At 34.9% G+C, this 18,912-nt stretch overlaps 1 protein-coding gene across 4 annotated transcripts in view; it reads left to right on the top strand.

Annotated features, from left to right (window-relative positions):
• The window catches only part of LOC148304931 (unconventional myosin-Va-like), a 195,696-nt gene that overhangs the window by 107,609 nt on the left and 69,175 nt on the right, over positions 1-18,912 (top strand). For 2 of the 4 annotated variants that reach the window (XM_088267481.1, XM_088267480.1), the window contains exon 1: positions 18,541-18,781. The exons of the other annotated variants lie outside the window; for them this stretch is intronic. In XM_088267481.1, the coding sequence (XP_088123607.1) occupies positions 18,691-18,781 (91 nt within the window). In that variant the 5' untranslated portion in view covers positions 18,541-18,690. Of the gene's footprint in view, positions 1-18,540; positions 18,782-18,912 lie in introns of those variants that run through there. 4 annotated transcript variants of the gene reach the window in all.

Raw genomic sequence — 18,912 nt, 5'->3', positions numbered from 1 at the left:
GAAAATGTACAATATCCCAGCAAAAGTGGCATATTTTATACTTAATATTTACCCGCTACAGAGCAGAGTGTTCTTTTTGCATTTTGATAAAAAGGTATTGTTAAATTATTTTTTTAAATATACTAAATATTTTTCAAATGGAGAAAAAACATTCAGGTTTTATCTAAAAAGATCTGTTTCACCGTAAAAAGTTCAATAAGTGGCTTGATATCTATTTTGAATACATTTTATTCTATTTTTAAACTTTAAAAACGATCTCCTGAAAAATATATTTTTTTGAAATATGACGTTGTTGAAAGGAGATATCGATATTCAAAATTCATTCAATTTATTTAAAAAAAAATTATAAAAAAAAAGTATTTGCAACATTTAGCATGGTGTTAAAAAAATGTATATCCCAGTCCGCCCCTGTGTGGGTCGAGTACATTGCTCCTCCAGAATACCATTAGCTAGCTCGGGCAGGAATGCTGGTCGGACCACTGGACCGGCCCAGGCCTGTTTTTGTTACTATTAGTCAGGCGACTCAAACCCAACAGCAAGAAACGTAATGGTACCTACCTACTCCAATCTGAGAGTACGTTTTTTTAGTGCTGATGAAAATTAAATTACATTTTTTTTATTATCGTAATACTCTACCTACTTTTGACTGCGAATTTGAATTATGTGGATAATAACTGCGTTCTATAGTAAATGATTTATTACATAATTCATGTTTTCCTGTTAAAAGTGAAAATGACATTGGATCGCTTCGTGATAATTTATGATGAAAAAATGTTACTTTTTTCTTCTTCTTCTCCTAGTCTTTATCTGCGTCCAGCGGTACATTTGACAATGCATTAAACAAAGTAATAATAAAATAATAATATCTTGTAATTTACGATAAAATGTAAGTTTTGGCACGAATATTTTATTTATTTATTTATTTAGTATAGTCAAAAAATATATTACAATTTAATTAATTTAATGGACGTTTCATCTTATATCATTTACTAGTTACACTATGCCTCTACAAATAAAATATTAAGCTCTAATATCTAAAAGATAAAAAATTTAAAATAAAATATGTTGGGTTTCTCGAATATTTTTCGCAGATACTTTGTGGAACTAACTATGAGTATTTCAATGTTTTAGAATTAGTACATAAACCCTGAAGATGACAAGCTCCTTGTCGAAACCGGTTGGAAAAAGTGTACCAAAAAAAGTGGTTAAAACAATGTTGTTTTATTTTACAAAGTTTATTTGGGTTTGTCCTAATTCTAGTTTACAAGTCTAGGTTATTATTACATCCGATATTACATACATTTAAAAATTAAAGGGTTTCTGCCAAGTAAAAAGCATACTCAAATCAACCATAGATACTGCTGCGGACTCACACATGAAGAGAAGTGTGAATTATATCATATATGTATTTATTTATATTCCAAAAAAATGACATTTGAATGACAATGAAGTGTGGTTGTCAATCATGCAGAGAATGGTAAATTTTACACGTGTGATCATTTGAATTTAAACAAACTTATGAGTAGAGACATCTATTGGTGAGATGTAAACCAGCCTATGACGGTCGTCAGCCCCGTAAATGCCCAGACTTCCATATTCTTCTTCATCTTTGATGAGATGTCAAAAAATAAAAATATGATTTAAAAACTCATAACGGTTTTTTATTGTGCATTGCGTAGCGAATACGTCAACTCCGAATGACAACTTGTGAGCCAAAATAAAAAAAAAAAAAAATTTTATTTTGTATTTTTACCAAAGTTGTTTGAAATTACGGTACAATATATTGTACACTGAATAAGTCTTAGAAATTTCGTGTATAATTTGAGCTTAATGTTTCCCAATGGTGAAAAAACTCTTTCCGTTATATTCTTTCATCATTTCTGTTTAACATCGAATGGTCCGAGAGTTGATTAAATCCGAGTATCAATCAAGAGCTCTAATAAGGAGTTTTGGTCATGCCTGTAGAAAAGTCGCTTCCGAGAATCTCTGGTCAGGTGTCCGTATACCCTACACACGTCCACACGGAATACTAGAGTATTATAATGGGTATACACTATAATCATACTCGTGCCTACGTGGAGATGCTCATTCGACAAACTACAGTAAGCGGCATTTTCAAAAATATTATATTAAACAAGCGCCGCGGCGTAGTTAGGTAGGCGCTCGACTCCGAAACTGACGTCGCGAATTCGATTCCAAGTGCAAAATAAACTCAAGAAAGATTTATTTTCAATTGGTCTGGGTGTTTGTGATGTTTATTTTCACATTTACCTTCCCTTCCTTTACTTTCCTATATATAAATACATGTGCATACCTTGTTATTTTTTGTCTTCCTCCATAATGTAGTGGTTACCGCGATTAGCTTCCAAGCTAGAGTTTCCTGGGTTCGATACCCAGAGGGGTCAAAATAAATATATCACTCACTCCTTTCGACAACGTCAAATATCAAAAATCGTAAATTTTCAGTTGTGCATGTTTTTGGAATGCCCAGAAAATGTACTATATCCTAGCAAAAGCGGCATATTTTTAACTCAATATTTACCCGCTACAGGGCAGAAAGTGTTGTTTTTGCATTTAGAGTAAAAGGTATTGTTTAATTATTTTTTTAAATATACTAAATATTTTTCAAATGGAGAAAAAACTTTCAGGTTTTACCCAAAAAGATCTGTTGCACAGTTCAATAAGTGGCTTGATATTTATTTTTAATACATATTATTATAACTTTCAAAACGATCTCCTGAAAAGTTTTTTGATGTATGACGTTGTTGAAAGGAGTGAGCGATATATGTTCTTTACTTCAATATTAATTTAATATATTTTGGATATTAAAAGCATTGTTTGCATTCGTTATAGAAATATAACACTGGCCTAATCATTCATCGTTCACTTTGTGTAATATCGCTTAAAAACACTACTTCACGACTCATGAAGTCATGACTATCGTCGTCATCTCTGATTTTAGTATGATTTTTGTAATTTTCATTTTAAAAAAACAAAAATATTTTGAATTTAGCTTAGTTTTTTTGGTTACACATAATCTAGGCGATTTAAAACGTTTCAAAAGTCATAAAATGAAATAAATAAAAAAAATGTTAGGTTTTTACAGATTTAAATTATTTTTTAAAAATATTTCAAAAGTCTCAAAATAAAATTAATGAAAATTTATCGAATGATTTTTTCTTAAAAAAATTCGTTCGTATCATAAAAGTATTTTACAATAAAATGAACAAAAGTTCATCGTTTGATAATTTAAAATTTAAATTTCTTTTTTCGTTTTATAACATTTCATAAAAGTATTGAACTAAAATGTACTAAAATTTATCATTTGATTTTTTTTCTAAATTAAAAATACGTTCTTCGTTACGTTATTTTGAGGGGAAGACTCAAAAGCCATTCGTGGTTATATTACCACCTGTAAAAGTAGAGGTACCAATCCACGTATACGTGTTTATATTATTCGAACTAAGGCATTGACCTGTTACGATTTTTCTCTCCGATACCCACTCGTCGTATGTGGTCCGGGTTCCCAGTTCCCAGTTCTAGGTCACTCTTCTCCTTTAAACTTCATTCTCGCCTGAATTTCACTCATCTGGGTTTTGAATCAGCGAGCCGCGACTAATTCAGGGTTAGTTTTACTCAGTAAATACCACTATTAAATAACGAATATTTATATATAATAATAAAACCCTTATCCGCACCCCAATGGTGCATAGGGCACTGCTTTATATAAACGCAGTGTTATCTTGATCGTTTACACATGAATGAAAGGTGATCAGCACTCCGCTTCAGGTACCAGTCTAGGGTAATATTGAATAAATATTACAGTAAAAAATCACTTATATTTATTTTGGAAATCGAACCCGGGACCCGAACCCCCCCCCCCTAGAAATCGAACCCGGGACCTCCAGAACGGAGCTGAGATAACAAATACTCTAACCAAAACACCACTGAGACGGACAAAAATAATCCAATAACAAAATAATATTTACATCAATAATAAACTAATATGAAATAAAAATAAATTACAGTAGATATATTTAATATACTTTATTTTTTTACTGTAATTTGAAGATAGAATAAGAAATACAAAGGATGTAGGATCAGGCAGGATGTTGATGGGGAGAGGGAGAAAATCAGAATTCCCAGTTTTTGAAAGATGACTCGGTAAAAATAATCGATTCTTCTTTTAATACTTTAGTTGATTGTTTTAAAATGAGAATTACTCAAGTTTATCCTTAAAACTTATATGTATTTCATTTACCAGGGTTGACTTTTCTTATCTTACTATTTCAAATACTTGAAAGCGGTCAGTCAGAACAATCGGCGGGTATGAATCAGAAGATGCATGAATCTTTAAGTGGTGAATATCAATCGCTAGAACAGATTGAAGAAACGTTATTTTCTCTGCTTACCCCCGCGGAGAAGCGGCGCGATGGATAGTTAGATTTTTCTTATATGTAGTTTATCTTCATCTGTATTTAGTATAAGATCTCCGCATTTAGCCTTATAATGATAAAACCGCAGAAAACTAATCTAGAGAAGCCAGACTGTTGGATGAGATCATTAAACTTTCCGTTCGAGATTTAACTAAGGCATTTTAATTCCTTAGTTGGTATTAAATACCGCACTTGAGTACAAAGGTTCAGTTTCCTTTTGTGATTTCTATGCCCAAATACTATTTTTTCTAGTTCTAAGATTAGGTTGATTCAGGTTTCTTCTAATATTTTATTTACTAATTAACATGTAAAAATAATTTTAACTGAGGCATTTTTATTTGAAATACAACTTCTAAAAATTTGAGTAATGTGGTTCCCAATCTCAAACACATCCTAGAGAGTAAAGATACACCTACCGACTTTTCTAAAAAGAAAAACGTATGAATCCTGCATACTGCCAGTGAATACATATGCACTAGACACCATGGCTCTGACAAAAAGAAACGCAGAGAAGCTCAAATGAACACAGCGAACCATGGAAAGATCCATGTTTGGTAAGCCTGAGATAAAATAAGAAATGAAGAATTTAGGAACTGGACCAAAACAGCGGATATCAAGTATCGCGTATCAAGACTCAAGTGATAATAGGTGGGACAGGCGATTCAGTTGGCTTGGCCATGTACTCCGCATGCCTCCTGAGAGCCTCAATCAAGCTTGCCTCTTTTACAAGGCATCAGGTTCGCGCCACCCAGGACGACCACTGCTGACAATTCGTTCGCAGTGCTCGTCAGAACTTCGGGACGCGGATCTGACTTGGGAGGATGCAAAGGAGCTGGCAGCCGACAAAAAGGCCTGGAGATAGTTTGTGGACTCCATATGCTCCACCTAGGGAACGGATATGGTTAATAATAACAATTTCAAGATAGGATCTCAAATAGGAACTAAAATTTTGATAGAGAGATCTTGGGTAAATAAAAGAGGCGTTGGAAGACCTCAAAAAGATGGTCCGACGACATAGCCGCTATGGGGGGTAGAAATTGGCTATAAGCAGCAACAGACCGAAAAAAATAGAAGGGTGCAGAAGAGCCCTATATCCAGCAGAAGGACAGAAGAGTACCTAAAGAAGAAAGAAAAAGGAGGTTGTCAATCAAGGGTAGGATAATGAATGTGTGAAACAGTGCATAAAGTGATCACTTAAACTAGTCAATGACATTGTAAGCCCAGAAATGCCTACCTTCAACATTCTTCTTCATTAATGTTGAGATATCAATAATAATAATATAAATCTTGATACAATATAACATGGTCAGTGATCTGCTTACCAACTCAGGTTAAGGGTGATAACACCAGCTATTTTTATGGCCCAGCTACTAGTCAAGAATCGAGCCTAACCAAACCAAACCTAACTTCCACATTCTTCTTCATCAATATTGAGATAGCAATAATGATAATAAAAAAAAACTTGGTAAAATATAACATGATCAATGATCTGCTTTCCGATTCAGGCTTAGGGTGATAATAGATACACCAGTAATTTCTGTGACCCAGCTTCTTGTCAAGAATGGAGCCTAACCTAACTTCCACATGCTTTTTTTGGCAAAGCACCCAAAATTGAGTGATACATGTTTCCACATTCTTCTACATCAATGTTGAGCTATCAATAAAAAAAACATCTGGATACAATATAACATGATCAGTGATCTGATTCAGGGTTAGGGTGATAACGCTATAACACCAGTTATTTCCACGGACCAGCTTCTAGTTGAGAATCAAATTCAGAAGCAAAACATGATGACTACCACGTACGCACAGGAGGCAAACATTTAACTTCTCCTATCAAATTATACTGGAAAGAATTTTAACAACTTCTGTTTTCCATATAAAGTGTTGAGTGGTACTCTCGTTGGCGGAGCGGTGAGTTAGAACTTGGAGCAGTTCCCGGTTTAGCGGTTTGGGCTGCCGTGTTGAAAAAATTGACTATGTTCTTCATTATTATTTAGAAAGCAGGTCCATCAAACGCGGAGAAGATTTATGATTTCATTACACGGAAGAATGCCGCGCGGCCAGTCCGGGACTCGCCCGAAGGCGGATGTTGGAAGACCATCGTTTCGGACTTTTCGGGAACGTTTTTTATTGTTGTGAATTAATCCTTCTTCTTTTCTTCTTTGTCCGCCTATAATGCTAACCACGATCGGCTGCCGTACTTGAGGTACAAGCTAAGAGACTAAAGTAATCATTTAAAATAGACAATGATATCGATTCAACAGCCGAAATGCGATCCTTCAGACAAATGTGCAAAACGATGTATAAGAGATGTTAGAACGATGAAATAAGGAAATAATGCGAACCTGAGATAATCATTTTCGATAAAATTAAGAAAGGTGTGTTGAAATGGTTTGGACATGTGGAACGAATGAGTGAGGAAAGAACGAAAAAACAAATTTATGACGCGAATGTAGTTGGAAAAAAGAGACCGAAAAAAGGGCATGATCAGGTATGTTAAATACTTGAAAGCAGTCAGGTCAGGAGTAAGCGGGTATGTATGAGGAAGATGCTTGAATGTGAAAGAGGCGAAGAATGTTTGCAAAGACATAGTGTATGGAGGCGTTTTATATTTTTTCTGTCTACCTCTGCAGAGAAGTAGAGTGATGGTTAATTCTTCTTCGTCCTCCTCATGAGCCCTCTGTCCATCACTGCAGAATATAAGCCTCTTCCCCTTCTTTCCATTTTCTTCAGTCGGTTGATGCTTGCAGCCAGTTTCTACCCCCACAAAGATTTTATCGTCAGGCCATGTCTTTTGGAGTCTTCTGACACCTCTTTTGTTCTTCCAAGGTCTCCATCGTAAAAAAATGGGGTTAAGTTAGTGGGGTCCTTCTTGCAACATGTCCTGCCCATTGTCATTTAAGTTTTGCCACACGATCCATGATATCCTCTCATCTACTTTGGTTCTTTTCTTGGTATCTTAACATTTTTTTACTACTGTTATTGTTGTTTATGTGATAGTAAGTTCTTCTTCTAACCCTTATCCGCACCCAATGGTGCATAGGGCACTACATCGTATAGCAGCAGTGTCATCTTGACCGTTGAATACACGAAGGAAAGGTGATCAGCCTTCCGCTTCAGGTACCAGTCCAGGGTCATATTAAATAAATATAATAACTAACTAACTATCACTAATATTTTTTTTAGTGATAGTTAGTTGGTTTATGAAAAATAAAGAACAAAATAAAATCATGGATATTATCATTGTTCCCAAAATTATTCGTCCGCGTTTTGAAGAGCTAATGGTCACCTTATTTTCGTGCGTAGCCCGGTGCGTGGAGGGGGACCAGCATAGAATTAGGCAGTTGGTAATGAAATATAATGGCCTCGGATAGTGGGACGCCGGGCGGGGGGAGGGGCGGGGGGCGAGGGGAAGGGGGCGAAAGCCCTCGGGGGATCAGGCCTACCTAAACTAGAGTCCACACCAGCGACACCTATATCTAGCACATAGGTCGGCAAAGTGTGGCTCCGGAGCCGCATGCGACTCTTCGACCTCTTAACACACTATCTGCGGGAAGGGTAATTTTAGCATTTCACTCGACTGGTGGTGTTCGGCGGGAAAGGTAATTTTACCTTTTCACTCGACTCGTCATAAATTGCGTGTAAGTTATTTTTACGCATGACTTTTGCGGCATCTTTTGATCTCATATCGATGTTTACAGTATGTTTAAATGTTATCACTTCTTTTCAGAGATGTTTATCTCTATTCTGAGCGCTAATCCGCCCTTAAGTGCGGCTCCGGCAAAAATATCCTCGGGAAGGCTCTTCGACTCTTCGTATTCATGCGAACAATCTTTTCAAAGCATGAACCTTACTAAGGGTGTACTCTTAAATATACAAAGTCAGTATGCTGCTGACTGTGGTCTGCACACGTTTGTATATACATGAGTTATATTGTATAATATTGAATAACCCACAAAGCCTCTACTATTATAGGCTTGCCTTAAGGATAGAGAAGGTATATCGCTCACTCCTTTCAAGAATGTCATAAATCAAAAATCGTCAATTTTCAGCTGTGCATGTTTTCGGAATGCCCGGAAATTGTACTATATCCCAGCAAAAGCGGTATATTTTTAACTTAATATTTACCCGCTACAGGGCAAATAGTGTTGTTTTTGCATTTTGAAGAAAAGGTATTGTTTATTTATTTTTTTAAACATACTAAATATTTTTCAAATGGAGAAAAAACCTTCAGGTTTTACCTAAAAAAACTGTTACACAGTAAAAAGTTCATTAAGTGGCTTGATATTTATTTTTAATACATTGTATTATATTTTTAAACTTTAAAAACGTTCTCCTGAAAAATCCAGTTTTTTTATTTATGACGTTCTTGAAAGGAGTGAACGATATGTGAAAAATACATCACAAACACCCAGACCAGTTGAAAATAAATCTTTCTTGAATTTATTTTACATTTGCTCGAATTGTTTCGCAGTCGAGCGTCTACCCAACTACGCCACGGCGCCTGTGGATAAATGTTTTACATATTATTTTAAAAACTCCTTACCTATCAATAACTCTTTTGTTAAACCATGTATTTATCTGAAATAATTTTTAATTAATAAATACAAAATACGGTGTTTTAAGCAAAAAAATTCAATTATGTTAAATGTTACCTGGGTTTAAGAAAATTATATTGCGGGCTACTCGGCTCTCCAAACTCAAAACACAGTAAGGGACATTTTTTTGTAGTACCTTTTTTTTTATTTTTGGACTAAGTAGATTCTACTTAGTCCAAAAATGCAAAAAAACGTTCTACAAAAAAACGTCCCTTACTGTGTTTTGAGTTTGGACAGCCGTACTGATTACCCAGTCTCAAAAGCACACTGAGATGTTTTCTTACTGACGAGAACCTAGAAATATGCTAAAAATAACGACATACACACCTCACTTCATCAAACTTTCAAACTTGCAACGACATTATTTGCAATAAGCAGTGTTCTTATAGAAACCTTACGATCAAAATAATTTGTATCAATCAAATCCCTATTTAGTGTGATTTCACGTTTAATAGGGTGTACCTGTAATTCAATAAAGGTTTAATATTACGATAAAGGTGTACTAGAATTGCAAATTTTGTCCGCCTCCGTAGAGTAATGGTCAGCATGCTCGTCTACCGTTCTGGAGGTCCTGGGTTCGATTCCCAGGGGGGTTTAATAAATATAAGTGATTTTTTTCACTCTAATATTTATTCAATATTACACTGGACTGGTACCTACACCTTTCCTTCATGTGTAATCGATCGAGATAACACTGCGTTTATATGAAGCAGTGCCCTATGCACCATTGGGGTGCGGTAAGGGATTTATATATTATTATATAGAATTGCAAATAGATTTGGGTCTCAATTTTTTTATCGTTGTAATGTCCATGTTTGGTTAGTAAGTTTGCCGACCACTGCTCTAGCAGGTACATCTTTGAGATTCTTTACAATCACAAACAGAGATTCACTGAATAAGGTGCCACCAATGATCTTGCTTTAGCTGAAATAAGTCCTAATAAATCAATATGATTCACGCCATTTCTCTGTAGGGGTAGGCAGAGAAGATGAAACGCCACACTCTTCTGTCCTGACTTATATACCTAGTTTCCTTCACGTCCATACATCTAGTCCAACATACTCTCAGATTATGAAGACTCTTGACACCACCAGATTTTAGGTTCTGATTGATCTGGTGATGGCAAGTCTTTTTTGACCATTCTCGTTTTGTTTTCCCGTTCACGTTTGCCCAATATACTTTCTTAGTCACTCTTTCGTTATCTATTCGCTCCAAATTTCCATACCACCCTAAAGAACTTTTTTTTAAATATTTTCAACTATCACTTGTTCAGCGTTACATTCATGTCTAATATAAAAAGTCTTTTTGTATTTTCACAATATTTTTAGTGTGTTTAAATCTTTGTTCGCAAATGTGGAGTATTCCATATTAACATCTTAACATAAATGACGATGAATATGTAATATCTTGTATATTAAAAGAACTGTTAAATTTGTAGTATGGAAATATAACACTTTCGTAATCATTCATCGTTCATTTTGTGTAATAACATTTAAAAAGTCTACTTCATGACTGACAAACTGACGTTTCTTTTAGTTTTTCTCTGTCGCACTTTGTTTTATCGACATAACACTTATTATAGAATAAAATAAGAACTATGTAGTTTTTTTTACACGTTAATTTTATTTGACCAGCGACCGGGTTTCTTCGCAACCGACAACATCAGATTACAAAAAATAAATAAATACTCTTAAAATATTATTTCTTTACATATATTTAGTGTACGTGTTATCCGAATTCAACCAATAACTAATCGCTTCAGTGTGAATAACCTATTTTGATATATCGGGTGAATGAGTCCTTTTTTGTAGGTAGGCTTTTGAAGGGGCCGGTTACCCTCCCATTATATCTATAGAGAGTCGGTAATTGTTATACTTTTAAACTTGTGCCTGCAGCGCTATATCTCGACCAATAATCGAAAACTGTATTCTCGGTCTATTGAATAGAACTCATTATCATGAGTACATTGTTATGAGAACTGTTTGATGAATTATGTACATTGTACATTCATATGATTGTACTGACTTTTTTATAAATTAATTTAAATACACATTTGGATTTACATAATAAATTTTAACTGACTTTAAGAACTGTTTGCTGAATTATCTACATTGGACATTCATATAATTGTACTGACTTTTTTTATAAATGAATTTATTTACAACATTTTGAGTGTGTCCAAATACTTGTTCACAAAATCTGGATTATCTCCAATTACAGGAGTTATTTTCATATTATTTTTTGACATCTCATCAAAGATGAAGAAGAATATGGAAGTCTGGGCATTTACGGGGCTTACGACCGTCATAGGCTGGTTTAAGTGATCACTTTACACACGTGTAACATTCACCAATTCTACCCATTATTGACAACCACACTACTCAAGTTCTTGGAAGTTCTATATATATGAACCAATTTAGAAACCTTGTTCTTGAATCACTAGAACTTCACTTGAGACATCTATTATCTAATTATAAGCTTAATAATAAAAATGAAAATGGTATTTTCTGGCATTTCTCATGTGTGTGATTATATATGATCCAGGATTCGGATCTCACATACTAATATAAGAGTTTCTGCTTAATAAAAAAGCTTCTTTACATCTCACCAATAGATGTCTCTAGTGAAGTTCTAGTGATTCAAGAACAAGGTTTCTAAATTGGTTCATATATATATATAGAACTTCCAAGAATTTGAGTAGTGTGGTTGTCAATAATGGGTAGAATTGGTGAATGTTACACGTGTGTAAAGTGATCACTTAAACCAGCCTATGACGGTCGTCAGCCTCGTAAATGCCCAGACTTCCATATTCTTCTTCATCTTTGATGAGATGTCAAAAAATAATATAAATGGATTTAAATATACATTTGGATATACATTTTAAATTTTAACTGATTTTGAATGACTCTTGATTTGATAATAAATTTTTATTAGCTTACATCTAGATGACCATCTTATTACTATCTCAAAACCTTTAAAATGGTATGCGAATCTTAATATTTGAATATATCTCTGGATCATTCCGCAAAATTCTCTGCATAAACGCAATCGATAACATTGATAAAATCCTTAAAAAAATGTTTTACAAAAGTTTAAACTAACCATCACATCACTTAGGGGCATCACATCACTTGGAGAAAATAAAACACACATCTGTTTTTGCAAACAGCCTTTGCCTCTCCCACATTCGTGAATCTTCTCATACTTACCCGCCGATTATTCCGACTCCTTACCTGAAAACTTTCAAGTTATTGAAATACGTGATCATGTCAAGTTTTCCTCTGCTTCTATTACCAACCACATTCGCCTAATACATTTGTTTTACCGTTCATTCTTCACTTATTCGATTCACATTCCCAAATTATCTCAACACACTTTTCTGCCTTGAATCGAGAGTAATGATTAAATTTTTTACCGACAAAAATCAAGTAAATCCTCCAATTTCTCGCCTTCAAACTTTTGCAAGAGCAAGGTGATCTTTATTGTCAACGTTAAAATCACCAACTTTAAAGCATCTTAACTATTATTCGCAAGATTTACCTATGGGGAATGATCACCATTAACTTCCATAAGCATTTAATACGCCCCGGCTGCATTCTTCTTCCAATTGATTGAATCAAAACTCAATTCCAATCGATTAAATCAAAACTCAACTGCAGATTTTCCCGCAAATGCTTCTTATTCGTATGCCTTGATTCTGACCAATGTCTGTACACGACGGATTCTTCAGTTCTTTGGACACATTGCGCGTGGCAATGAGGATTACCTGGAACGACTGGTTGTGATCGGTAGCCTGGAGGGAAAGAGAGGGAGAGGAAGATCCCCACAGGGTGGACCGATCAAGTTAAGGCAGGCTGCTGCCTTTACTTGATCGGTCCACACTGCCTTAACTTGGTTGGAGCGCTACGTGCAGTGCAGTCAAGGGATAACTGGAGAAGAGTCGTTGCTTCAACGAGGGTTACAACCCTCAGTAATGAGGACTAAGATGGAGAAGGGAAGCTTCTTATTTACCACAGAAGTCGACATTTCAAGGAGTGAAGTGATAAAACAATAGATTTATATTATCCACTGACACTTCGTGATGGAATTGCATTTTTAATTTATTATTAGATTAAAACCAATATTTTTAGCTTTTCCACTTTTTTATTTGACCAGCGACCGGGTTTCGTCGTTACCGACATCACCAGTCTGATGATGTCGGTAACGACGAAACCCGGTCGCTGGTCAAATAAAAAAGTGGAAAAGCTAAAAATAATGGTTTTAATCTAATAATAAAAAAAATAATAATAAAAAAATTGATAAAACAAGTATGAGAACGACAAACTTGTGCGAATTGAACTTGATTAACAGGCTTACTGAAAAAATGTCCGTCTGATTTGAGGGTTTAAAACAGCCAGAGTCGTCCGTTGTAAAACGGACCGAACTTTCCGAGTCAGATAATTTGTATATTTATAATTGATTCCCTCTTATTTATCATCGATAGAAGCAGCAGGTCCATTGTTGTTTCCAGCACAATGAGTCGTTGAAGAACCGGCCTCTCCGAATACTCATTATAACGGCCGACCCAATCTGACTGCGCACTATTCCATCTCATGTGAGATATAATAACAATTCTGCTTATGATTATTATTTGGAGACGTGTTCCGACGGACATGACCGGCGCGATGACTTGACACAACGCGGCAGGAGTTCTCGTGAACGCAAATGGTGGACGCGAGAGGCGAACTCTCCTGGCTCACTGGCTCACCGGCTCACTGAACTGCCGATTGCTACTTGCCAGTTATCTTTTATTTCATTTTAAATAAATAGTGGTATGGTACCAACAGAGTCGCAAAATTGTATAAAGTATAAGATGAGATGCCTGAAAGTTAGAAGAATGAAAAGAGTCTGAAAGAATTTTAATATAAATATTTTGTTTACTGTAAGAAGATGTAAATATACGAGTTTATATGATGTATATTTTTGTTTTTAAAGTGTAAGTTAACATAAGTATCGTGGTACTTTTTAAATTACGACTTTTTTAAATTTCAACACATCTTTCCTAATATATTATAATATTTTTAATCAGCAAATAAAATGTGAAAATAATGTAACATTTAACAAGTTATATAAATGTATCACGTATAAGTTATTTTAAGGTGTACTCTCAAATTTGCAACTCAGTATGCGACCAGATTTTTTATAATGTATATTGAAAGATTTTTTTTAAGGCTTAAGAAAAAAAATCATACCTTTCAGTAGCTCTTTTCATTTCAAAACCATATCTTTATTTCTAAGAAAAACTATTTTTTTCAATACAAAAACGATATTTTAAGCAAAACAAATCAATGCAATGAGGTCGAAATGCGATCTCTCAGAAGAATGTGCGACAAAACGATGTATGATAGATGTGCGAATAGTGAAATAAGGAAGGAATGCAAAGCTGAGATAAGCATTATCGATAAAATTAAGGAAGGTGTGTTGAGATGGTTTGGACATTTAGAACGAATAAGTGAGGAAAGAACGGTAAAACAAATTTATGAGGCGAATGTTATTGGAAAAAGAAACAGAGGAAGACCGAGAAAAACATGGCACAATCAGGTATGCCAAATACTTGAAAGTGGACAGGTTAGGAGTCGTAACAATCGGCTTGTATGTATGAGGAGATGCATGAACGTGGAAGAGGCGAAGAAGGCTTTTTAGGTAAAACCTAAAGGGTTTGAAGGCTCCTCGCGGCGACGCGAGGAGCCACACGTGTACTCCGTGCACAATTAAAAAAAGCATATGCATATATAAATATTGGATTTGTTTTTTTTTTATATATTTAGATAAAATATTTTTCTCACATTTTTTTAAAATTCCTTACCTGTCAATAACTCTTTTGTTTCCAAAACCATATTATTTCGAAGAAAATCTTATTTTTTCAATACAAAAACAGTGTTCTTAGCAAAAAATTCAATTACGTTAAATATTACCTGAGTTTGAATAAAAATTAAGTCGCGGGCCATCGATTATCCCGCCTAAAGGGGAGAATGGTAAAGAAAATAAAAACCTGTTGTCTCGTCACCTTCCCTCTAGCTTGTTCGGCTGTTTGAATGCCTTTTTTTATTGAAATAGACAACATATCTTAGCACGTCACATAAAAACGTAGCTCAAACCTCTTTTTATGTACACAACATCTCTGAACGCATATATTATTGTGTATGTATTTACATAATACGTTTCAATTCTGGAGATGGTTTATTTGATATCCCTTTATTTACGACTTGGGTACTTTTTCCATGGTATTATAACTACCATACCAAGATAAAGCTCCTATTCATTATAATAATAATAATAAAACCCTTATCCGCACCCCAATGGTGCATAGGGCACTGCGTCATATAAACGCAGTGTTATCTTGATCGTTTACACATGAAGGAAAGGTGATCAGCCCTCCGCTTCAGGTACCAGTCCAGTGTAATATTGAATAAATATGACAGAGTAAAAATCACTTTTATTTATTTTACCCCTCTTGGGAATCGAACCCGGGACCTCCAGAACGGTAGCCGAGCGTGCTGACCATTACACTACGGAGGCGGACAATTATATTATTCATTACGTTACTTTATTACGCGTGGATCTAAAAAAATTATCCACATTTTTAATGTGTTCAAATACTAATCTGGGTTTTCCACTTAAGAGTTAATTTAAATTATTTTCAATAAAGTGTCGGGTTGTGGTTCCGTGGTCAGTGTCGCAGACTCTCGAGTCAGAGTTTCTCGGTTCGAATCCACTCTACCACAATTTGATACCTTTTCCTAATAATGAGCCGCTTACACTCACAGAAATAGTATGAAATTGGAATATTTGTGTAAATAATAAATACACAAATAATCTTTTTTTTTATTTAAAAAAAAAATTACATCTCGACATACATTCCATACCTATGACACATCGTTTACCCTATAAATGCACAGCTTCCATATTTTTCCTCGTATATGTAAAGATATCAATAAAAATATATATGTATTTCGGTATATAAATTGAGAAATCGTATTTTTGTGGTATTTTTGCTGAAACGTCGTTTGCAGCAAATTTTGAACCGACCGGTCCTATATAACTAATCTATACTATTCTGAATAAGAAGATTATCTTTTTTAGAAATTTAAAGATAGATGAACATCAAGATGAACATTTTGGTATTTACAGGGCTTACTATCAGTCAAAAGCTGACTGAGGTGATCACTTTATACAAGTGTAACATTCACCATTGTACACGTGATTGGCAACCACACTATTTATTAACCACGAATTAACATGGAATAATATTTATTGGAGAATATAATAAATTAACTTAAAATAAGTTTTTTTTGCTTCATATTTTTAAGTTAACTCAAATGGAAATTATTACACCAAAGCATTGTAGTATGCTTAGTTAAATACTTGAAATTTCAAGCTACTTAAAGGTATAAAAAAATGTATTTTTTTTAAATAGGACTTAATGTTTCGGACACACTCTTGTTATATTATACGCATTTACAATATGTATATATCTAGCACCTCTGTGAAATACGATAAAATATAGCTTTTGAGACGATAAAGCTCAACATTCAGAAATTGATAAATATAGCCTAAGTTATGAGTCCATTGTTAAAAGAAGAAGGTATATTTGTCCATTCGTTACACGAAATAAAGGTTAAAAGAAATTTTTCGGTTACTTCAATTTGAGCGATTCGTCTTTATGCGGCGGCTCTGTTTTACATTATTGTACAAACTACCTGTCGCTTTTTCTAAACTAAAAGTGCACTGGCAAGAAAGAGAATTGCATCATGGGAGGGATGGAAAGAGAGGATCGAGAGATAGAGATGAAAACAAAAGTTTTTCACCGTCGCGAATCCAAAAGTCCACTGTTTTGAAAGTCTGAGAATCTAAACAAATGCATAGCGGGAAAAACCTGTAAAAAGAACAATGTTCCTGCAAACAAATTCACTCAACTTATCCAAAATGCCTTTGCACTCGCTATAACCAAACTGAAATGATTTAAACTTTTTTAAAATACCCGAAAACTATTCGCGTTTTTCATCGTCTTCAGGATAAGCTTCGTGGGCCTTCGGGAATACAACATCTTAAAGTAACGCAAGTAAAATTTGCTTTAGAGTAAACAATCGAATCATTTGTACTGTCTCTATTTTTTGTTGGTGCAAGAGACATTTCACCTTTTGGTGATGTGGTATGCGACTTGGACTTGAAGCGAAGCGTGTTGGTCCGGGGAAGTTGGGGGGGAGGCGCCACTTCATGAGTAGTGACTACAGGTAGACTACAGTGGCCAGGTAGTGGCCAGGTATGAATATACTCTGTCCTTTGAGGAATGGACTAAAACACGTAAATATGTACTCGTATTTTTTAAACACGTTTTTTTTATACACATACAAGCAATTATTTCATATAATTTGACATTTTCTATAATTTACGTACTTAGTTCATGACCAAACAAAAAAATGGCTTTGCAACACAAGGTTTGTCAGGAAGCCTAGATGCCTCTGTATTAGATCTGGGAAGGCGATGGGACAGCTTTCAAAATCTCCCATAATTCGACAGTACAAATTCACTTTCAAATTATAGGAATTATTTTCTTCAGTAGGTTTATGATGTCATTTTTTTAACCTTTTGCCAATTTGACCGTACCACATACAGGCATAAAAAAAGGGGCTTTGAAGATTTGCCCGTATCTGGTACGGGCACCCCGGCGAAGAAATAGCTCAAATTCATTTTACCGAAATAACAGTGGTAGTTGTAGATTAAAATGGAGTTATACATAGGCTAGACATACGAGATGGAAAACCTTTATGTATATAAGATTAGTTTTAAAAGTAGTTTTAAAATTATCTTTCTTTAAACATTCGACAAAAATCACAAAAGCCACAAAATGTTGCCTACAAAGCCTTGCAATAATGTTTTATTTCATTTTCATAAATAAAAAGAACCTGCCATTTTCCAAATAACCTGTTCAATCAAACTCATTAGTCAAATTGAATACCTTCATTACCTCAATTGAATGCAGTGCCCTACGCACCATTGGGTGCGGATAAGGGTCAGTAATAGTAGTTTTAAATGCAGTCACTTTGTGGTAATATTCTTCCATTTTTTAATACAAGTTTTACTTGGCAAATCCCACTTTATAAATAGTGGTATTTATATTTCCAAGTAAAAATTTAAATCGCTCGTAAACGAGTGGAGGCATTTAAAAAAAAATCTAATTTAATATAGTATTAATTTAATTTGAGCTTTCCCATTGAACGTACTAGTTTAAAAAGGACGCAAAGTTCCGAATCATCTAAGAAGGCAAACGATCTGTGCGCTGAGAGAGACGGAAAGCGTGGCAAAGAGCTTTAGAGGAGGAAAGCAATACACACAACCCGATTCTTGAATTAGTCTGTTCATTGCGCGAGTCAGCTGTAGACGCGTCCGTCTAACGAGTTCTCGGTTGTGATCTGTGACTAGAGAATTGTGGATATATACATATACCAGCCAAAGTAAACAAACAGATGTCGAGATTGTAATGTCTGGTGTATCGCAATTGTGCTTCGAGATGTTCGGTGCGAGTGAACTTACCGTTGGGCTTTAGGCGGCCATCGCGGTGTATTCGGTTTTGGAGGGAACGTATCAGGGGGCGCCGAAGGCCGGGGGCTGAGATGGCCACCCTGGGGCTTTCCAAGGTCTTCATCCTAGACAAGTACTTTACCGAGCTGCAGAAGTTCTGGGAGACCGAGAAAAAGCTGCAAGGTGAGAATCAATACCTGATAAAACACACAATTTTTTTGGACCTAATTTACAACGTTTTGAGTGTGTCCAAATACTTATTCACAAATCTGGATTATCTCAAATTACAGGAGTTATTTTTCATATTATTTTTT

Source organism: Brachycentrus maculatus, unplaced genomic scaffold, assembly GCF_059751285.1.
Source record: "Brachycentrus maculatus isolate JH-2025_06_01 unplaced genomic scaffold, ASM5975128v1 h1tg000297l, whole genome shotgun sequence".
NCBI classification, from domain to species: Eukaryota; Metazoa; Arthropoda; class Insecta; order Trichoptera; family Brachycentridae; genus Brachycentrus; species Brachycentrus maculatus.
This window is presented reverse-complemented; position numbering and strand designations above follow the sequence as displayed.